The 23,078-nt window shown below is 37.8% G+C and overlaps 4 protein-coding genes across 5 annotated transcripts; 3 read left to right on the forward strand and 1 right to left on the reverse strand.

The window, feature by feature from the left end:
• Window positions 1–933: 933 nt before the first annotated feature.
• LOC111446194 (pirin-like protein) lies at window positions 934–5,774 on the forward strand. Its single transcript, XM_023084903.1, has 6 exons — window positions 934–1,189; window positions 1,398–1,447; window positions 1,840–1,878; window positions 1,968–1,996; window positions 3,161–3,327; window positions 5,158–5,774. The coding sequence occupies exons 1-6, from the start codon at window positions 1,074–1,076 to the stop codon at window positions 5,651–5,653; spliced, it is 897 nt and encodes a 298-aa protein (XP_022940671.1). The 5' UTR covers window positions 934–1,073; the 3' UTR covers window positions 5,654–5,774.
• A 2,202-nt stretch (window positions 5,775–7,976) lies between these two features.
• Window positions 7,977–10,326, forward strand: LOC111446190. 2 transcript variants are annotated; one of them, XR_002711035.1, is made up of 3 exons: window positions 7,977–8,109; window positions 8,644–10,004; window positions 10,236–10,326. XR_002711035.1 is itself a non-coding variant. In XM_023084899.1 (2 exons), the coding sequence occupies exon 2, from the start codon at window positions 8,697–8,699 to the stop codon at window positions 9,915–9,917; it is 1,221 nt and encodes a 406-aa protein (XP_022940667.1). In that variant the 5' UTR covers window positions 7,977–8,109; window positions 8,644–8,696; the 3' UTR covers window positions 9,918–10,130. The 2 variants fall into 2 exon arrangements, 1 of the variants encoding a protein (XP_022940667.1); XM_023084899.1 differs by lacking the exon at window positions 10,236–10,326 and having other exon boundaries at window positions 8,644–10,130.
• LOC111446181 (protein TORNADO 1-like) lies at window positions 10,160–14,426 on the reverse strand. The gene is made up of 2 exons (XM_023084889.1): window positions 11,662–14,426; window positions 10,160–11,569 (listed from the first exon to the last, which is right to left on the reverse strand). The coding sequence occupies exons 1-2, from the start codon at window positions 14,395–14,397 to the stop codon at window positions 10,181–10,183; spliced, it is 4,125 nt and encodes a 1,374-aa protein (XP_022940657.1). The 5' UTR covers window positions 14,398–14,426; the 3' UTR covers window positions 10,160–10,180.
• Window positions 14,427–15,574: 1,148 nt separating this feature from the next.
• On the forward strand, window positions 15,575–19,006 carry LOC111446197 (30S ribosomal protein S10, chloroplastic-like). Its single transcript, XM_023084910.1, has 4 exons — window positions 15,575–15,892; window positions 16,131–16,190; window positions 17,188–17,548; window positions 18,799–19,006. Exons 1-3 carry the CDS (start codon window positions 15,644–15,646, stop codon window positions 17,497–17,499), a joined length of 621 nt encoding a protein of 206 aa, XP_022940678.1. The 5' UTR covers window positions 15,575–15,643; the 3' UTR covers window positions 17,500–17,548; window positions 18,799–19,006.
• The last annotated feature ends 4,072 nt before the right edge of the window (window positions 19,007–23,078 follow it).

The following is a 23,078-nucleotide window of genomic DNA, read 5'->3' on the forward strand; positions in this document are numbered from 1 at the left end:
TTTTTTTTTTTTTTTTTTTTTTTTTTTTTTTTTTTTTTTTTTGTTATTATTTTAATTTTAAAAAAATTAAAATAATAGAAATTTGATACAATAATTATTATTGTCTTCCCCAACCTACTTTATAATATCATTTATGTACTATATTTCTACGCCTTCAATTTGTGTCTACCTTATATATCATTTTTTAAAAATTGAATTCATTTCCGGCAGAAAATTTTTAATTTGGTGTCTAGTAGATTTATAAAATTGAAAATAAATCTGTCTAACAAAATTTAAAATTTAATACACATTCGAACTAAATAGCTTTAAAATGTTTTTATTTATTTATTTTTATATTAATTAATTTTAGGCACTTTGAGTTAACTTGGATTTTTGGGCATTTTTTTTCCAAGTCCCACGTGGGAAAAGGTGCAAAAAAAAATGGGACCCAAGAGAGGATTTTAATAAGTTCTTTATTTAATGCCACCAACCAAAATGACTTTTAAGTCTAAAATGAAAATGATTTGGTTGTCAAAATATACAAATTTATTCATATTATTTAAGAATTGTGTAGCTGTCGAATACTATTTCAAAATTTGTAATAGTTGAAATAAAAAAAGAGGTCGGTATGATCGGGAATATAACAAAACCTGAGTTCCTTTCTGCTTGCGTTCTTCAACGGCCGATAATTTTTTTTGGATAGATTGAACTATTGAAGACTTTTCCTCGAGCAGAGACAAACTTATCAGCGATCAGAACTCTTTTTTCTTGAAACCAAATTTACGACAAACACTAAATTCAAAACTTATGATAATAGTTTGGGCTAGAATTTGAAATCCAAATTGGGTCACTACACCTCATGGCAACGCCAAGATGACGTTCATACAAACAGTAAACAATGGAAAATTTAAGCATGAAAATGAAAAATTCTCCATCAAATTCAGCCCTTTCATATCATATTTTAAGCATGCGAGTCTTCTTTGGCAACCCATTTCTTCTTTCTTCTTTTCCCATCTTTGACGTGCTTTATAAATTCATCTCATCTTCTTCGTCTAATCTTGAATCCCATGTTTTCTATTTGAAGAACAACAAAAATGCCAGAGAAAGACAGTCAATGTGTTGCTAAACAGCCTCGTCTTGTGGCTAGAAAGTTTCTGGCTAGGCCTCAACATGAAGGGTTGGGCGCCATTGTTAGAAGGAGCATTGGAAGGTAATCAGAGAAAACTCTTCAGATCTTTCTCTGTTTCTTGTTTTCTTTGATCCCCTGAATGTACCATTTCAATTATTTTGCATTTTGATTCATGGGTTTCTATCGGTTTCTCGTTTTTTCTCCTCATAATGTAGCATTTGAGTTAGTAAGTGAAGTGGACCATTGGTTTATGGTTTGGTTTAATGCTTTAATGGTGTTTTTTTCACAGATTTGAGCTGAAATACTTCGACCCTTTTCTGGTTTTGGATGAATTTTCAGGTGGGTCTCTTTCTTGTTTATGATTCTGAAATTGAATGAGTTTGATAGCAATTGCATAAATGATTCTTATGAGTTTGATAGCAATTGTATAAATGATTCTTATGAGTTTGATAGCAATTGCATAAATCATTCTTATGAGTTTGATAGCAATTGCATAAATGATTCTTATGAGTTTGATAGCAATTGTATAAATGATCCTTATGAGTTTGATAGCAATTGCCTAAATAATTCTTATGAGTTCGATAGCAATTGCATAAATGATTCTTATGAGTTTGATAGCAATTGTATAAATGATTCTTATGAGTTTGATAGCAATTGCATAAATAATTCTTATGAGTTCGATAGCAATTGCATAAATGATTCTTATGAGTTTTGGTTCTTGAACTTTGTAGTTACTGCCCCAGCTGGGTTCCCTGATCATCCACATAGAGGTTTGGAATTTGAATGATTGATTTCTGGTGTTCATATAAGTTTAATACACTGTCCTAACTTCGTGTTTAATTCTTTGAGATGAAAACAGGATTTGAGACAGTGACCTACATGTTACAGGTATGCCCAAGGCCTATTGATCTTACCACTAAGCATAGTAGTTCGGATTTCATCGATCAAATTGTTGCATGAAAATGCTATGCTAAAAGAAGAAGAAACTAAATGCTTGTTTGAGAGTTTTTTTTGGTGTTATAGCTCAAGCTCACGGCTAGTAGATATTATCTACTTTGACCTGTTACGTATTGCTGTTAGCCTCATGGTTTTAAAACGTGTATGCTAGGGAGAGGTTTCTACACTATTATAAATAATGCTTCGTTCTTATCTCACAGTCCACGGTTGGAGAGGGGAATGAAACATTCCTTATAAGGGTGTGGAAACCTTTCTCTAGTAGATGTGTTTTAAAATCGTGAAGCTGATGGCGATACGTAATGGGTTAAAGCGGACAATATTTGCTAGTGGTGGGCTTGGATCCACAGTTGGAGAGGGGAACGATACATTCTTTATAAGAGTGTGGAAACCTCTCCCTAGTAGACTCTTTTAAAACCATTAGGCTGATGGTGATACGTAACGGGCCAAAGCGGACAATATCTCCTAGTGGTGGATTTGGATCCACGGTTGGAGAGAGGAACGAAACATTCTTTATAAGGGTGTGGAAACCTCTCCCTAGTAAACTCGTTTTAAAACCATTAGGCTGATGGTGATACATAACAGGCCAAAGCAGACAATATCTCCTAATGGTAGGCTTGGATCCACGGTTGGAGAGAGGAATGAAACATTTTTTTATAAGGGTGTGAAAACCTCTCCTTAACACACGCGTTTTAAAACAGTGAGGCTAATAGCGTTACGTAATGGGTCAAAACAGGCAATATCGACTAGTCATGGGCTTGGGTTGTTACATCTGGTTTCTAAGTAGCTTTAGAAAATTACGATAAGGTAGGTTGTAAAAAGTAACGTTATTTTTGTTAACTATCTCGAGTTGGTGTAGTGGTCAATAAGGAAAATGTAAATAGTAGAAGGCTTAGAGGGGTTTGGTGACCACCTACCACAGATAATGTTCTGGTTCACATGGACTTAAAGTATACTTTTTTTTAACACAAATTCAAAGAAAACTTCTACTTTTTTAAAAAAAGGTATACCGTTCAAAGAAATAGTCGTTCGAATATATAATAACGTCGTGAAGAACACGTATGATTTGACGGTATACAATATGTTAATACATGACAGGGAAGTGTGACACATGAAGATTTTGAAGGCCACAAGGGAACAATTGGTGCAGGTGACTTGCAGTGGATGACTGCAGGTAGAGGTATTGTACATTCAGAAATGCCTGCAGCTCAAGGAACCCAAAAGGGCCTCCAACTATGGATCAACCTTTCTTCCAAGAACAAAATGTAAGAACCACCTTTTCTTATGCCTTTGTTCTTCATTTTTGTTACTCGGGTATCGAAGTCCTCACTTCGTGTATACTCATGGCCCATACTCGCTTATTTCTCGTGATACTTCATCTACATTCACTTATACTCATGGCCCACACTCGCTTATGTCTTGTGATACTGTTGAGGATTGTTGGGATGGAGTCCCATATTGGTTAATTTAGGGATCGATCATGGGTTTATAAGTAAGGAATACATCTTTATTGGTATGAGGCATTTTGGAGATCTGCCCTTAACTTGTCGAGAGTCTTGAATGTGTAGTAAAAAATGACTTTAAGTGTCGAACAAACGGTGTACTTTGTTCGAGGACTCCAGAGAAGGAGTCGAGTCTCGATTAAGGGGAGGCTGTTCAAGGGCTCCATAGACCTCAAGGGAGGCTCTATGGTGTATTTTGTTTGAGGGGAGGATTGTTGGGAGAGGAGTCCCACAGGCTAATTAAGGGGTTGATTATGGGTTATAAGTAAGTAATATATCTCCATTGATATGAAGCCTTTTGGGAAACCACGAGAGCTTATGCTCAAAGTGGACAATATCATACCATTGTGAAGAGTCGTTATTCGTAACAGATACTTCATCCATACTCGCTTATACTCATGGCCGACACTCGCTTATTTCTCGTGATACCATTCACACTAAACCAGCTCCAAGAGACAACAAAAGTCTTTAAGGTTCAAGTTTTTCACAGTTGGAAACTTGAGTTTAGGAACTTGAAGGGTATCTCTCCTGGTTAATGCTTTTTTCACAAACAACCATCATGATTTTTCATGATTGATCCTTTTTTATAAAGTGCTTTCGAGTGAAGAACACTTTATTTGTGGCAGATCAGCTTGAACAACCTTCCTTTTGCTTGTGAATGAATCTTCGTAAAATATTTGTGAATGTAATAGCCCAAGCCGACCGCTAGCAGATATTGTCTTCTTTGAGTTTTTTCTTTCGGGTTTCCCGTCAAGATTTTTAAAACGCGTCTACTTGGAAGAGGTTTCCATACCCTTATAAAGAATGCTTCGTTCTCCTCCTCAACTGATGTGGAATCTCACAGTCCACCACCCTCTTTCGGGGCCCAGTGAGAATGCTGACATTCGTTCCCTTCTCCAATTGATGTGGGACCCCCAATCCACCCCCTTCGAGACTCAGTGTCCTTGTTGGCACACCGTCTCGTGTCCACCGCCCTTCAGGGCTCAAATTTCTCCCTGACACATCACCTGATGTTTGGCTCTGATACCATTTGTAAAGCCCATGGTAGATATTGTCCTCTTTGGGTTTCCCCTTTCGGATTTCCCGTCAAAGTTTTTAAAACACATCTTCTAGGGAGAGGTTTCCACACCCTTATAAAGAATGATTTGTTCTTCTCCTCAACCGAAGTGGGATCTCACAATCTACCCCCTTTTGGGCCCAGCGTCCTTGTTGGCACACCGCCTTGCGTCCACCCTCTTTCGGGGCTCAACCTCCTTGTTGGCATATCACCCGGTGTTTAGCTCTGATACCATTTGTAATGGTCCAAGCCCACCGCTAGTAAATATTGTCCTCTTTAGGCTTTCCCTTTAGGCTTCCTCTCAACGTTTTTAAAACACGTCTACTAGAGAGAGGTTTCCACACCCTTGTAAAGAATGTTTCATTTTCCTCCCCAACCGACGTGGTATCTCACAGTGAATGTCGAAACTAGCCGGTATACTCTTAATTTAGAAAGATGTATTCATTCAAAGATGACATTGAGTAAAACCCGTGTAAATTTCATACAGAGTAATTACGATGTTCGTAACAAATGTCTCAAACTTTTTTGAATCTTAGGATTGAGCCAAATTACCAAGAAGTTTCAAGCAAGGAAATCCCAGAAGCTACAAAAGATGGAGTGACAGTGAAAGTCATAGCTGGTGAGGCATTGGGAGCAAAATCACCAATCCACACAAGAACACCAACAATGTACTTAGACTTCACTCTCAACCCAAAGGCTCATCTCCATCAGCCAATCCCGTCGTCCTGGAACGCGTTCGTTTACATTCTCGAGGGCGAGGGCGTCTTCGGCAGTTCGAAGGCGACGTCGACGACAGCACATAACCTTCTTCTGCTCGGGTTCGGGGACGGTTTAGACGTGTGGAATAAGTCATCCAAGGCTGTAAGGTTCATCTTGGTAGGAGGTGAACGACTGAGTGAGCCTGTTGTGCAATTTGGGCCATTTGTGATGAACACTCAAGAACAAATTGACCAAACCATTGATGATTTTGATAACTATACCAATGGGTTTGAGAAAGCAAGGCATTGGAGATCACAAGCTGCAATTTCATAGGATATATTCTTTTTTTTTAAATCATTATTCAAATATGTAAAAAATACATTCCATCGACACGGTTCTCAAGATAGGGTTTTTAAATTTGAACGTCTGTATAAGTGCAATCGCAATTCTTATGAATTTCATTAGTTAATATCTTTCCCGCTCTAACTCATTATGACCAGTGTTATTTAAGTAGTATCTTGAGATCAAATTCCTCTCGAGAATAGACGAATAGAACGAGACTCCTTCCCATACAAGTAGTGAAGAACTAAAGGTGTTCAAAATACCCGATAACCCAAAAAATCTTACTACCAACACAAGGTGGTTCTCCCATTTCTTGCACCGTAAATCTACTGGACAACGTATCTTAGTTCGAGATGACTTAGTCAGTTTGCATAGTTATATTAGTGAACATCATCTATGGAAGATTAACGGGCAGATCCCTCTACAGGGCCATAGAGTCACTTTGGGTCTGGGAGAGCAAAGTACCTTGTTTGCTTGCCAACTATTAGGTTAGCTAGTTGGTTCGACGCCTCCAGCTATTTCCATCAGATACCCTGTTTTTTTGGAGACCCCCCCAGCTATTTCCATCAGATAAAGATACCTAGGTGCCATGACATGCAACAATATTTTGATCTAGGCCTAGATCGATCGTATATGAAAATCTAACACAAGTAAGTTCTTTGTAAATGTGATCATACCGAGTATTTCTAAAATACCAAACCTAAATAATAAAGTTATAACGACTCATGTTACGGATTCAACACCTAATGGCCTCGACACATTTCCTATGACATGGTCACGTTATTCATTCCTTGCTTCTAAGAGTAAAGCCTATCCTTAAAGACCAAGACGAGTTCTTCCGAGCAGTGCATGTTTAATCTTGAGCTACCAAAAAGTAAGGTACACGTTGTTGGTATTGTGAGTTCCCATATCTGTTGGACGGGGGAACATAACATTTCTGAAAACCTCTTCATAACAGACATGTTTTAAAACCGTAAGGCTGAGAGTGCTATGTATTAGGTTAAAGTGGACAATATCTGCTAGCGGTAGGTTGAGACTAGTCCTTATTTTCTCAAGATCACTTTCATTGTGGTCTCGGTTCATTCATGTACATTTTCTTTACTCGAGTGTCACAAAAATAGCTAATAATTAAGTATTAAGACCATAATTTTCACACCTTTCTTAAATTTGACCAATAAATTATAAGTATTTTCAAAAAGTGGAAAACTGTATTAAAAAAATTGGAATTTTTTAAAACTAAAAAATGGGGTCAAATACAACTTTAATAATTTATTTAATACAATAAATCAATTTTTTAATATAATTTTATCAATCAATTAATTAAAGCCAATAATGGATGAGAGAGAAATTCCACAATTAAATTGACCATTGAAGGATAATGTTTGAGTATAATACATAATTATTTTATTTTTTAATTCTACTTTATATTTCTTTTTAAAAAAACATTACTAGACTTAAAAAAAAAAAAAAAATAATAATAATAATAATAATAATAATAATGAAAGGTTGAAATTTGAAGTCTTCAAATTAATATTTCTAAAAAAAAATATTTATTGTATTTAATACGTTCAAATATAAAAATTAAAATGTGTATTTAAAATTTAAATGATATATATTGAGATATTTTATATTTTATTAAAATATTTTTTAATATATTAAATAAATATTTCAAATTGGACAGATACTCTCTCACACGACAATTTACTGGTGTTACTAGTCATAGCAAGAAAAATCTTGTGGCGGGAATAGAGTTCTTATTCCGTTATTTAATGTTTTATTTTAATTTAATAAAATTAAATCAATTTTCAATTCTTCTGCCAATGAACCGTTCATTTTCTTCCAAGTCATTAATTTAACTGAGAGGAGAACAAAACATACTTGTCCTTTTAGAAACCAACCATCTTTGTCTGAAAAAACCAACCATCTTTGTCTATTTCAAACGAAGTTCGAGAAATTCCTTCTCGAGGGACCAAAAAGGCCGTGTTTGACGGCGGGGAGCTACGGCCATTGCTGTAGAAGTCAGCCTTGTTCCAATGGTGGCTCTGTAAAGCTTCCCCCAATCACAATTCCAAGTCCAATTGCGATCCCAATCCCTTGTCGTTTTCGGACCCACCTTCAAAACCCCACTCACCCTTCTCCCCATTGGTCCCGCCGGCGCTAACGACTGGGACGCCTGCCTTTCTAACTAACTACCCCTTAAATACCCGGAGGTTCCTCTCGATGTGGCAAATATAATCAGTTACCCCTTCGTCTTGATCAACGTGCTTCTAGTCTTGCTTTTTTATATATATAAAACTGTTCCTCGGGGGTTTCTTTGGCGAAGTTTCTTCGATTTGAGCTTCCGATTTTGGGGAAGACTGCTTGGACTTCGCCAATTTTGGGGTCAAGAAGCTAAAAGAAACGAACCCAGTTCGAGAATTTGCTTTGTTTTCACTCCTTTTCTTTTGGTAATTCTGTTTCTTTCTCCCTGTGTTTGAGGGTTGAAGTGAACTCAATTTGATCTTCATGTTGAACTTTGTCATCACTGCTTACACTTCCTTGGATTCCGGGTTTTCATGTTCTTGTGTTGATATAATTTGAGTTGCTTTGTTGGGATTTTGTTGTTGATGTTCTAAGTTTGATTGAAACCTTTTGCAATTCACTTGTTCTTAGTTCTTGAGTGTTTGACTTCTGTGTTTTTGAGAATCCTTATATAAAATTCGACTCTGATTTGGGGTTTTCACGTTTGTAAGTTCAGTATGCCCTGTTGTTCTAATCATTCCTGTGTTCTTATTCTTGGATTGTTCTTGTTTCTCATTTAGGTTTGTCTGATTCTCAGTGTTATGGATTATGAAGTTTGTAAAATTGATGTTACGATTCTTGGTTTCGAGATATGGAACTGTCTTCTGTTGAACTTGTTTCCTGAATCACTGTACGAACGGCGTGCTTAAAGTGTTTTAACTCGATTTCATTATTTTCAATCAACTTCGTAACTTTTTCAGGCTTGTTCTCCAATCTGTGAGGGTGAGCGTTCCGAAACAAGTGTCTCGTTATCATGGACTCCCCTAAATCTGTTGTTTCCCAGTTGAAGAACTCTCCTATTTTCAAGCCCGAGAAGCAGAAACCGAATTTCTTCATCCCGATCTCTGGTAATCCACCAAAGGGAATTGAGGTCAATAAGAAAGAAGCAGTGATGTATAAATTGGAGGAAATTGTTGGTGCACTTGATGTATGCATTCATCAGGCTAGAGATATTCATAATATCTGCATATACCAAAAGCAAGATGTTTATGCTAAGTTTTGTCTGACTACTGATCCTGAAGATTCGCTCTCGACCAACATCATTAATGGGGGCGGGAGGAACCCGATCTTCAATGAGAATCTTCGTTTTAATGTTCGAAGCGTCGATGCCTCCCTTAAATGCGAGATATGGATGTTGAGCAGAATGAGAAACTATCTGGAAGACCAATTGTTGGGGTTTACCTTGGTGCCATTGTCTGAAGTTCTTATAAATGATGGAAAGTTAGAGAAAGAGTTTTCCTTATCTTCTACCAATTTGTTCCATTCTAGTGCAGGGTTTGTTAAACTAACCCTCGAGTACAATGGAGCCGCGCCCGATGTAATGGTTGTTCCTAAAGCTGCCTTTTCCGAAATATCCGAGTCGCTAGCTAGTGATTTGGATAGGATAGAGTTTCCTGACCCTAAAATCATAAAGGAAGACGAGATGATGGTGTCGGAGTATTTCGGCATCCTGTGCTCTAATCCAGAGTCCGAGCGCTCTGAGAGCCTAGCCACTTCTGGCACAGAAGATCATCTTAGTTCAGAAATAGGTGCACATAATATGGAAAGCTTCTCTACGGCTTCGGTCGAGTCTGTCCAGCTGCCAAGGCTCAATTTTGCACCTAGCAGCCTGTCAACTAATGGACCGACAAGCTCAGAATCGTCGGATGCTTCTGAAGCTTCGAAACCTCGAACTCACGAACCAAATGAAAAGGAGAAGCATGTGGACATTAAGAATGGGGAGGCTGATTCCTCTGTTGAGGTACTCTCAAAGCCTATTATCACTCTGACCATAGAGCCAGAACATAATGTAGTGCAGCAGGACATTGTTGATATGTATATGAAAAGCATGGAGCAATTTACAGAGTCATTGGCAAAGATGAAACTTCCACTTGACGGCGATAATGGACCGACTAGTTCAGAAAATTCAAGCGTTGATCCGAAAACTCCGAACGATAATGCACGAGTGTTCTATGGAAGCAGGGCTTTCTTCTAAACTGTGGTTTGTACATTTCAGGCGACGACACACAGATAACGCTATAACTATCATTAGTGTAATGTAATAATGTTTCTCTGTATCATAGTAAGTCATGACTTCTACACCTTACAAGCTTCGTTCTATCATATTCGTCGGTGTAAGCATGAACAAATTATTATCCTTCGTTGTAACGATTAACTTTATAATGCATATTAACATCATATTAGTGCATAGATGAATGATTTCAGTTGATTTGGATCATATGAATCTTCTTAGGCATTTCAGATGGGAACTTCAATTATTTCATGAGCTCTGAGGTTCATGTGCCTTCTACAGATCCAGGCAATGTGGCCGTCATCCCTGTATCGCACTCTCCACAATCCGAACTTCTCGGCGATATCTTTTCCAGTTGAACATCTCTGTTCTCTCAAGTAATCCAGAACCCACTGCTGTGCTGTTTTGAGCTCTTTCTGAATGTCTCCAGCTCTGGTTCTTCCCCTGCTTAAGCCGACACGTCCCATAGCTGCAGCTCCAACAGCTCCTGCAGCAGCTGCCGCAGCTGGCCCATGAAAAAGAGAAGAATCGGCTAGATGCGCAACCTCGCGACTCAAATCTGGGATCATGTGTCCCATTCCAACTGCTACTTGGGCTCCTATTCTAAGAGACAGTGTTACCAGTTTCATGAACTTTGTCATATATGGAGCTAAAGACCTGACTGCCATGTTGTCGATCTGTATGACTTCACAGCCTATCTGATCTTCGACAACATGCATTTCCCTTCGGAACTCGCATAACATGTGCAGTCGGAGAGCATTCATGCCGGAAATCAGGTTCGTAATCAACCTTCTTGAATAGTTTTCTGTTCTAACAAAATAGAACATGTTTGGTACTCTCCTCTCTTCGATTTCAACGTTGTAATTCACTAGGTAGTTCACTTTTCGATTAAGCTCGAGGAGGAGTCTATGCTCATAATATCTTAGACCTTTTATCTCCTGCTTTAAGTCTCTGATTTCTTGTTCAATGATCTTTAATCTCTGCAAAACAGCTTCAACCCCTTTTGCAATTCCACTGAACGTCGCTTCAACTTTATCTGTTTCGTCGTTCGCTTGTGCGTTATCAACTGTTTCTGGGTTGTTTTCATGTGGGACTTGCAGTTCAACTGCTAGATCATAAAGGTCATGGTACCTCCTATGCAAAACTTCCCGGAAATCATCATCGGACAAGAGATCCCGAGCAAAATCAAAGCCAACTGCAAGAATTTCTCTACCGCCATCCGACACAGGACACCATGTATGCTGATAATCATACATGCCATCGGCAGGTACTGAAAACAATGCTAGTTTCAGTAGTTGGATGGAGACTTGCTGGGTTTTCCTGTGTCTAGGTGGCACCAAACTTCGCACACATTCGGGCCTCGTAATGCTTTCGATCAAGATGATGCCATGACAGAGGTCGTGAATCGCAGGGATTATAAGCTGCTGGATTAATCGGAGAGTCTCGGTCAAGCTCTTTGTGGAGCATGCCAGGACATCAATATAGTAGCCAAACTGTCCTCCAAGCTCTACCCTGACATAAATTCCATTGATGTTTATTGTGATCAGGTATTTCTCTAAGCTGTAAGTTGCTACATATTGGTTCTTTAATCCCATGATTCTGTTATGCAAATGCACCTGAATTACCAACACAAAACAATCTGAATAGGAACTCAAAACTGGCAATGTTTCATTACAGAAAGAGAGAGATAGAAGAAGCGGATTCTTGCCTGTAGTCGAGGAAAAAAGCCCGGACTTAAAAACGTATGGCTCGAATCATCACATTCAAGGTGTCTCCCTGTGTAGATGCAGTCCGGCATACTCAACGGCCATCTCTGTGGCTTCCCTCGACCTTCTTCAAGAACCGATGGAATAAGCAATGGAGAATCCGGATCCGACTGGTCTTGTTCGTAACAAAGCTCCAGCTTAAGCATCATTCCCACAACGTCACTTGCTTGTAAGTTTTCGAATACCTTCGAACTCATTCCTGGGATCTGGCTATGTAACTTGCCTCTTAACACCTTTTCGAGTTCTCTCCTACTGATGAATCCATTATTGTTGTTTGAATGGTTCCTAATGTCTAATCTTATTAGTTGCCCAAGAACTTCTCCACAGAACCAATCACAATCTAATATCATAAATCCGAGTTCTTCGAAGTAAATCACCTCTCCTATGTCATGCAAGCAAGTAGCAATAGCCTTTCTCCTTGTTTCGATCTTATCTTTATTACTCCGTCTCGAACGGATTCTCAACTGAGCGATGCGAAGTTGACATAGATCCTCGAACTCTTTCCATCTCATTACTGGCTTGTTATAGTTTTCTGATCTCCAGTCTTTCAAAATTTGTATCAGTTCATTACAGAGCTGGTAAACTTGTGGAACTCTTTGAAGAACAGTCCTGCTTGTTCTCTGAAGGTGATGCAAGAGTTTATTTACCGTCGCTGACGAACGTGCATCGACGGTAAATACTGTCGGGTATATGTCAAGGTAACCTTGGAATTTGTCTCTTAGTCCCTGAATTGAAATCAAAATTTGCTGCAAGTTCTGTGATGGTTGTATGACTTTGTCATAGTGTGTTAGAACCAAAGTTACATTAGGAAGCATGCATTGCTGCTGTGCTCGTTTCGAGTTGGAAACTATGTACCTTAGCCAATACCGAACCTCTTCTTCTACCTCATTTGGATGTTTCGATTCTTTATTACTCGGTTTCCTGAATAAACTGCTGATGATTACAAAAAGTGATGCACTTCCAGGCCCTGGAAACATAAGATCATGTAGGGAATGGAATTCTTGTTGACCTGCTAGATTCCAAATTGATATTTTGATGTCCCCATCTCTGAAAGCTTTTATTTTCATTCCTTCTGTTCTTACTGCTTGTTCAACTGGAGCTACCAAAGATCTTACTTGGTCTGTGAAGGGTAGTTTTGATCCAAAGTTCTGTAATATGGAGTTACATAAAGTAGTTTTACCTGCATATTCTTGCCCACAGAAGAAAATCCGACAACTTTTCGGCTCTGTCAAGGTCATGTCGAGCGAATCGACCTGTGGTTCGAGGTCGGTGTTCCCGTTCTGTCCTAATCTTTGGTAAACTCTATCAGCTTTTCCGGAATTCTGAAGAGGAGTTCCGAAGAGGTCGATTTCTTCTATCCAAGGATTTACTTCAAGCATCTCCATTATTGTCTGCAACACCATGTCTCCATCAACACCTTTACAGCCATGTAAGGATAAGTGTTTTAAGGATGCATTCTTCTCCAAGTTTCTGAAAATTCTGACTATGTCATTTGGCCTCAAGCTATGATCATCATATATTTTGAGATGAGTTAGAGTTTCGTTCGTCGTTAGCATACGTAAAACGGCTGCAAGCCCATCTCTTCCTATCTTGTTTCTTCGACCTCCAAACGCTATGCATTTGAGAGTTATGTTTGGTTGTTGTTGCAGGGTCGAAAACCGGCTTAAAGGGCAGAGTAAATGCTCGACTCCGATGCCGGTGAACAAGTTTCCATCAAGAAACAAGCTCTGCAAGTGCTTGTTCTTGAAAAGTCCAGCTGCTATATGAACAATTGCTTCATCTTTTAAGTGAGTTTTAGATAGTTTTACTTCCCTAAGACATTGGTTTTGCTCCAATGCGCAACGGAACTCCTTCGCCCACCGGGATTTTAGTCGGATTCCTGTCATGTCGAGCGTTTTAACCGTCGAGTTTAACCCGAGAGCGCAGGCAACCCTGCAAGCACCGTTTATGTCAAGCCTATAGATTCTGAGTGTACTATTCCCAGGTACAAACTCGACCACCTTTGAACTTTTGCCGCCATTTTCTCCGATCCAAATGTGCAGTTCCATGTTCCTGTTCATTCCCAAAACTGCAGAAATCAATGGAGTTACTGCGATTGAATTCAAGTCAAAAATCGATAACAGCTTTAGAGTTGAGTTTTCTTCAACCATCTTGGAGAGTTTTTCTGCTCCTTTCGACCCGATTGAGTCCTCCCAAATCTGCAGCTCCTCCAACGAGTCGTTGTCCTTCAAACCAGAAGCAATCGAACCAACTCCAACTGATCCGATCCCGCATTCCGAAAACATAAGCTCCTTAATCCCTCTGTTCCTTTTCAAAGTACAGCCCAGCTCTGCCAAGCATTCATTACTCAATCTATTTCGTCGAAACACGACTTGTCTAACGCTTGAATTATCCTCGATCAACCTGCAAAGCTCTCGCAATTGCTCGAGTTCCCAATCGACGAGATGAAACTCCAAGCTTCTGAGGGAGTTATGGCAGGTCAAAGCTGTGAGAAAGGTAGAGAAGTATGGAATGTCATCCCTGGAGAGGGATACTTTCATGGAGTTTTCAGTTTCGACATGGCAGAGAGAGGTTTGCTGAGAGAGATGGAAGGAGAGGCTCTGGGGTCCGGGGCTGTTCGGTCCCAGAGCGTGCACTGCCGATTCAAGATTGCCATGGTTGTTCTTGTGTGAAGCCATTGATGGAGAGAAAGGGGAGAGCTGAAAGCTCTAGCTTTGTGAAACTGGCTTTTGCTTTATTGGGAGGGAAAAAGAAGCTTGGGAGAGTTTCTCTAGGAAGAAGTTTGTCAAAGGTAGGGATGTCACGGGTCGGGGACGGGAAAGCCTTGTCCCCATCCCCGCCGCTCATTTCATTCTCCATTCCTGCAAAATTTCCCACTTATTTTTGCTGATATCAAGACAGGGATTTCTCACAGAGAATTTTCGGAGGTCGGGTTCCGCGTGTGTAATTATTCAATTAACCATTGATTTTTTTTTTAATGTAATAGACCCGTGACCTACTTAACATTATTTAAAATTCACGAACCCCGTAAATACAAAATTAAAAGTTTATAGTGAAATGATTATGAAATATTGGCAAAGGAAAGCATTCCTTCCACCAAACTTATTCCATTGCCTTTAGAACTTTGATTCCATGGAAAAGGAATAGCTTCTTTGCCCTAATTCCTTCCTTCCCTTCCATGGCATTCATTGTATTCGTATGCATGATAACGTCGATAAACTTAATATCGACATGTCCGACATGTTTAATATTAATTAAATATTGAAATGACGTATTTATTAGATGCTAACTGAACATACCCAGTGAATAAGTTATCACTTACGATCAGGGTTGTTGAACAGGGGAACGAAGCATTCCTTACAAGTATGTAGAAACCTCTCCCTAACAGATGGGTTTAAAACTGTGAGGCTGACGACGATACATAACGAGTTGATTTGGAGAATTTTTTTAAACTTACCCAAAATTTCGAGTTGGTGACCAGAATGATCAAATAGAGTTTGCTGTCAAATACAATTCAACCATTAATTTTCGGGTTGGGTTGAGTAGTCTGGATGTTTGGTTTTTTTTAATTATTTTATAAATTCATATTTATCCATCGTTCATATTACATCAATAAATAAAATCTCATAAAACTCAAATATCAAAACGTACCAATAGGGTAAAAGGGTACGAGTTAGGTTAGGAGTTAGGTTAGGGGCCCAATTTTTGGATAAAAAATTCAAGTTTGAATGGGCTCAGGCCCAATCTGACAAACCGATCCATTATGGCTTAGGACGAATTGGGCTTGCATTATCATGGCCCAATAGAAATTTTTCTTTAGAATTAATTTTTTTCTGGAAAAATTTAAAGCACAGAGAAATTTATTTGGATAACGGTAGAGGTGGGAGCAAAAAGCTTCCGCCATTGATACTCGGAGGATTTTCAATGGCTATTTCTTCACTCTCTGCCACCATAATTCCATCTCCAACTCTATTTGGTCCTATCTCATCTCTTTCTTCTAAACCTAAACTTCTTCCCTTCTCTGCTTCCTCTACTTCTGTTTCAAAGCTCAACCCCCTTCAATTTTCGTTGTCCTCGACTAGGGTTTATGCCGCTCCTGAAGTTCTAGACTCCCCTGGCACCATTGAACCGCCTCCGGAAATCTTGGAGGGCTCTGGAGCTGCCGTTCTCGAGGTTTGTGATAATGTTGCAATTTCTCTTTGTTTTTGTGATGGGTGTAAGAATTGTTGTTCTTGTATGGTCTTAATAGTTCTGGTTTTAGCCTGGGTTGTCATTAACTCGTGCTCTAGATTTCCATTTTGTCTTCAATTGCATTGCAAGTAACTTCGGATTTTTTTTTTTTTTTTTTTCCTTTAAGATCATGGATGAAACAATGCTTTTATTATTTTTTTAATGTTGTGTTCATGTTTAGGGCGAAGATTTTGAGGCGCCTGGGACTTCAGCGCTAAGCATTGGTGAGGATGTGGATAAGGTAACTTCTATGTTTTCCAGACAGTGTTTTACTCTCGCATCCTGTAGCTTGCTAAAGATTATAAAATATTCTGCAGAGCAACTTCTGAAACCAAGACTAAACTCTGAAATTTGTATTGGTTTTAGAGTGACTAGAAAATATGCAATGAAATCATTTGATGAGGTTATATGTATGATGATTGATGATCCTGCCAGGTTATCCAGGTTTGTTCTTGTGAGATTCCACATTGGTTGGAGAGCAGAACGGAACATTCCTTGTAAGGGTGTAGAAACCTCTTTCTAGTAAGCTCGTTTTAGAACCTTGAGGGGAAACCCAGAAGGGAAGTCCAAAGAGGACAATGTCTCCCAGTGGTGTGTTTGGGCTATTCCAAATGGTATTAGAGACAGTGACTGGACAATGTGCCAGCGAGGATGTTGAGCTCTCAAAGGGGTGGAGTGTGAGACCCCACGTCGGTTGGAGAGGGGAACAAAGTATTCCTTATAAGGGTGTGAAAACCTCTCCCTAGCATACACCTTTTAAAATTTTGAGGTGAAACCTGGAAGAGAAAGTCCAAAGAGGACTATGTCTATTAGCGGTGGACTTGGACTGTTACAGTTCCAGAATAGAAAATTTATGTACATATTGGTTGTCGTGTTAACTAAAAAGCTAGGTAGAAGGTGAGAGATCTCATATAACATTGAAAGTTCTCAATGTATGTGAATGTTTGGAATATTACTGTCTTCTTTACTCCTTTTTATCCTAAAGGAAACTTCTCAACCAAGTAGTACAAAGTTCTCCAATTATACAATGGTTTCACTGGCTTCATTTTTACGACTTATTGGCGAGGATATCGACGTTGATTTTTGTACCTTTCTTTTTTTACAGTATGCCAATATGATCTTCATCAGATTGTCATGTTAGATTATGTGATTTGTTTGCTTATCAGCTCATCTTTGCCATAGTGTCTTCTTCTTATGTTTGGAAATTGTTTAGTGACTAAAAATGTTTATGGTTTCAGCTGGCCCCAAAGCAGAAAATAAGAATTAAGCTAAGATCTTACTGGGTTCCACTCATTGAAGATTCTTGCAAGCAGATATTGGATTCTGCAAGGAACACGAATGCAAAAACCATGGGTCCCGTGCCATTACCTACGAAAAAGCGCATCTATTGTGTTCTTAAATCCCCTCATGTTCATAAGGATGCAAGATTCCATTTCGAAATCAGAACCCACCAGCGGCTAATCGATATTTTGTACCCTACTGCTCAAACAATTGATTCTTTGATGCAACTCGACCTTCCAGCTGGTGTTGATGTGGAGGTCAAGCTATGAAGAGAACACTTTCACCTTGGTAAAGTTCGTTCCCACGAGTCTTTTGTAGGTCAGTATTCCTTTTTCGTGTCTATTGTCGTTCATGATGACATGTTATATTGCACCCTGTATTCCTTTTCTGCTCCGTTATATTCTTCAAATATTCATCTATTACTAGTTTTGCAACACTAAATTTTAAATGCTTGGCCGCGTTTCTAAATGTACCTATATCAATGTTGAGAAATCTCTGCTTTAGTCTATTGAACATTGTGAAGGATAAGGATCTATGTGCTTTATATGCTATGTCAATGGCTTTATTTTCTTCTTGATAGCTTTGTATTCCATGGAAGAGTGTTTTTGTTCTTGTATAGTTCAGTAATTGAAGATCTTGATTGAAACAAACCACTAGAATTAGAAATGAGCTAATCTGTTTCAGTGCATGCAAAAATAAGCCTATGAAGAACTAGGGATTATGCTAGAAGGAAGGAGGGGACTGAATTCTCTTACAATGGAAAAATAGAAGGGAGTAATGTAATGAAGGCTCTAGGTGCGAGGCAGAAACGAAATCAATGGTTGAGATTTAGATTTTTGATAGAGCTAGGGTGACATAGGGTGACATGCGGAGAGAAGACGATGGCTTTGTTTCGAACTGTAACCGTCTAGAGCCCCCGCTAGCAGATATTGTCGCTTTTGCCCGTTATGTATCGCTGTCAGCCTCACGGTTTTAAAATGTGTCTATTAGGGAGAGGTTTCCACACTCTTATAAGGAATGCTTCGTTCCCCTCTCCAACCGATGTGGGATCTCACAATCCACCCCTTTGGGAGCCAGTGTCCTCGCTGGCACACCGTCCGGTGGCTGGCTCTGATACCATTTGTAACATCCCAAACCCACTACTAACAGATATTGTCCGCTTTAGTCCATTATGTATCCGTGTCAGCCTCACAGTTTTAAAACACGTCTATTAGGGAGAGGTTTTCACACCCTTGTAAGGAATGTTTCGTTCCCTTCTCCAACCGATGTGGGATCTCGCATGAACAAACATAGCAAGAAAACAGAAGGAAGAGTTCGGTGTAATGTTTTATTTCCATTTTTTGCTGATGTATTCGTTCTTCCAAATGAATGATCTCCCCCCTCACTTTCCTATTTGCGACATGTCTATGGAACCATGGGAGCTAGTTCTGCTGCTCGTTTATGCCGATAATCATATGGCAGACACTTTGATTTCGATATCGTTCCAACTTTTTCTATGGCTAAATTCACACGTCTCATTATTCGTGCTCTCCATCTTCATGCTTTCTCTAACGCTTTTTGCATGTTAGGTGATGAATTTCCGAGTACGTGATCACTGGGATGTATGAGAGCCTCAAATCGTGCAACCGATAACGATGGAGCACGTCGTAGAGAGAGTAGCTGGTTCTTGCAGTCTCTTAATGAATTGTATTAACTGAAATTGAGAATGGGTGTATCCAATATGCATAATCAACTATTTGCTTAGGCCCTCTGATAATGATTTTGCTTCTAATGTTCTATTAATTGTATTAACTTTTGTCTTATTTCACCTATTTATATTATTTATTGCCACTATCTTTATCACATACAATTTTTTTCCAAAATAATATTTAAAAAAAAAGAAAAGAAAAGAAATTGATTTTTGATTTTTGATGTCATAAATACTTCTAATATTTCTCACAAAAATATTTTAAAATAAGAAAAAAAATATGTAAAATCTAAAGTAGGGAAATTCATTTTAATAAGAGTAATTTTTTAGATTTTTTTTTTTTTGGAAAGTTTAAATATTATAAAAGCTTCGTGCCCCAGATCTCATAATCCCCAACCCCATTGGCAGTCCAGTGTCCTTGGGACGTTGCCCAATGTGACTATATACACTGTAACAGTCTAAACTTACCGCTAGCATACATTGTCCACTTTGGTCCATCTCAGTAGTCGTCAACCTCATAGTTTTCAAACGTGTCTATTAGCGAGAGATTTTCACATCCTTATAAAAAAATGTTTCCTTTAAGTTCCAACAGTCATCTATGGTCGGCCCCCTTTCTCCTCCCTTCATGTAGTATGGGAGCATATCTTCCCTAAAAATTGGTTTTATTGGTGGTGGGCCCACCCCGAAAGTCGACGACTTGAGTTAGATTTTGGAGTTGGAAGACTAAAATGTATCTTTTAAAATTTTAGAAACTAAATAGACATCTGACTCCAAAGTCGAGATTAAAAATTGTATTTTGCCAAAGTAAAAAAACCTTATATTCATTTACCGACTAAAATTTATCAAAATATCAATTTCTTGTAAGTAAATAAATAAATAAATAAATGGTACAAAAATTGTTCCATTATTGGGATTGGACCATAAAGAATAAAGTTGTTTAGACAAACACTTGAAATGATGTGAAATGTGTGAAGAATATACCAATAATATTCTAAACCTTTTTTTCATCATTTTATTGTAAATATTTTATACCAATAAAATCATTTTTACTTGTTTCATAAAATAAATAAATAAATAAATAAATATGCTTTTTTACACTCCACAATACATTTTAGTGTTGTTTCAAATATTTTCTTAAATATAAAACATAAAAATCTTACATTTTTTTAAAATTTTATTTTATAAATCCATTTTCATTTTGAATATGATTTTAAAAAATCTTTTGGAGCTATTATGAAAAAATTAATAATTTATTTTTAGTTCCATTAAAATAAAATATTAATTAAAAGAATATATTAACTAATTGTTAGTGGAGTAGGATTGAAAATGTCCAATAATTTTTTATTTATATTTATTCGTGTCCACTTTAGAAAAATTTGTCTAATAATTAGCTTAATCAACATTTTATTAAAATATTAATATTTAAAATCAATCCCGGAAAGCTAAACTCTATCATGAATTGAGTACTAAAAATAGTTTATAAGTGACTCGAGAAATGCAAACACATGCAATCATGATTATTATAGTCTTAGATTTTAACTATTATTATCGAGATGTGTATCATTTTCATGGACATGGAATTCATTAGACGAGCATCACTTTCATATTTTAGCATACGTAATCTCAATCATATGATGATCGGGGCTTATCATTTTAGGAAAATAGGTAACTCAATATACATCAATCAATCATTCAATCATTTCATTAGTAAAATCATTTAGCTCAAAAGGGCTTTTTTTCAAAATATGATGTATATTTCTTCTTTAGTTGATTCAATACTTAGTGTCAAAACTACTGTAGCATCTTAAACGATAATCAAAGGCTTAGAAAATGTAACAACTCAAGTCCACCGCTAGTAGATATTGTCTATTTTGGCCCGTTATGTATCACTGTTAGCCTCGTGATTTTAAAGTGCGTCTACTAGGGAGAGGTTTCCATCACAATCCACCCCTTTGGGGACCAAGTGTCCTCGCTGGCATACTGCCTGGTGTCTAGTTCTGATATCATTTGTAATAACAGCCCAAGCCCACCGCTAGCAGATATTATCCGTTTTGGCTCATTATGTATTGTTGTCAGCCTCACGGTTTTAAAACGCGTCTACTAAGGAGAGGTTTACACACCCTTAGAAGGAATGGTTCGTTCCCCTCTCAAGTCAATGTGGAATCTCATAATCCACCTCTTTGGGGCAAGCGCCTGGCACACTGCCCAGTGTTTAGTTCTAATGCCATTTGTAACAGCTCAAGCTCACCGTTAACAAATAATATTCATTCTGCTCTATTACATATTGTCATCAATCTCGCGATTTGAAAACGTATCTACTAAGGAGAGGTTTCCACACTCTTATAAGAAATGTTTCGTTCCCCTCCCCAACCAATGTAAGATCTCAACGAAAAATACCACTTACCAACAATAAGCCCGCTCAATCCCAACGAACAATTTAACCCTAACACCAAAAGATCGGAGCTTAAAGCCAAAAATTCAGACCTAAATTAACGAGGAGAGAGAGAGAGAAAGAGAGAAAGATTCCAAAACATTTTGAACCATTGATAGACAAATGTTTGGAGTATAATAAAGGATGAATCACAACTCCACAATGTGGATTCTAAGCACATACAACTTATTTCAATGAGTGGCTTTAAAGTGGATTTTCCTTTCATTTTCTCCACATACAATATTTTATTTTATTTCTTTTTCCCAACAACAACAACAATAATAATAATAATAATAATAATAATAATAATAATAATAATAATAATAATAATAATAATAATAACCTGCAACGTCATCGTTTGAAAACATATTTTTAGACAATAAAAAAAAAACCATTGTCGTCTGATTTGACAAGACAACATAAATCGTTCCAAATTGATAACGTAAATGTCTCGTTTTAAGACGTTGTAGTTCATAGGTGCCTTGGATTTAAAGGTCTCGCTCAATCAGTACGTGTTCAAATAAAAGTTTTTCGTTTCTCATCCAAATTTCTGAAAAAATTAGTTCAAATTTTGAGTTTTATTCTCTCGATTCATTAATATATAGGGACCAAACGAACTTACGACTTTTATTTTGATTTAAAAATGATCGAATTAAAATTTGATTCGTGTTTGTCATTAAAATTTAAGAAACTTGTGAAGAAAGGAATTGAAAATTTTATTGAATTAAATTGGAATAAAAAAGCTTATCTCTTACCTATTAATTTCATATTGTAGGGTCAAACTTCATTTAATTGCTTTAATTAATCAATTATTGAAATATTAATTTAGGGATCATTTGGAAAATTAATTTTAAAATAGTTTAATGTTTTTTTTAATAGACAATAAAGCATTAATATCGTGATTTCTTTACGTGACACTCCCCCTCTTACTCTAAAAAAACAGGGCACTTTCATCCTTGAACTGATAACCATTTTTCGGCTAACCTAGCCTCCTCCTCTGTCCCTCGGGACCAATAAGGGGTAGTATAGGAATATTCACCTGTTGTCCATCGACTACTCCTTTCGACCTGATCTTAGGCCCTGACTCACCCTCCGTGCACGAACCTTGCAGAGGAACCCTTAGGTTTTTTGGGCATTGGATTCTCGCCAATGTTTGTGTTACTCAAGCTGACATTCTCGCTTCTGAGTAGATGAGAGGTATATGAATAAACTAAGACCACATCCGAAAGAGAGAGATACTGAGAATATGATAACTAAGGAAGACTTACAAAGATTGAAAGTCATGGTTGAGCGTACTTTACTTTGAGTAATTTTATGTTGGGTGACCTCTTAAGAATTTTCTAAGATGCATGTGAGTGAGAATAACGTATCCTAGAAGGACTCGTGTTGGTATGTGGGGATAGTCTTCGCTCTTAAGAATCGAGGATTTGATAACATGACCATGTGTAAGGGAATGTCGGAGCCATCATGTTCACTTTTAAGAATCGAGAAGTAGATAACATGACTACGTCATAGGAGAAGACGAGGCCAACAGGTGCGAAATCTAGGGGTCGTTTCAAACTTTTCTTAATTAGATGTCCGTGTCTACTACTTTTAAGAAATAAAGATATTACCTTTCTTTTGAGCGTGAAAGAGTCGTTGAATATTTGACTAAAAAATAGATAAATAATTATCTTTTAATATCATCTTTATCATTGAGTTGGGTCGGTAAGCTTGTTCAAACTGGCTAA

This window comes from Cucurbita moschata, unplaced genomic scaffold, assembly GCF_002738365.1.
Source record: "Cucurbita moschata cultivar Rifu unplaced genomic scaffold, Cmos_1.0 Cmo_Scf00008, whole genome shotgun sequence".
NCBI classification, from domain to species: Eukaryota; Viridiplantae; Streptophyta; class Magnoliopsida; order Cucurbitales; family Cucurbitaceae; genus Cucurbita; species Cucurbita moschata.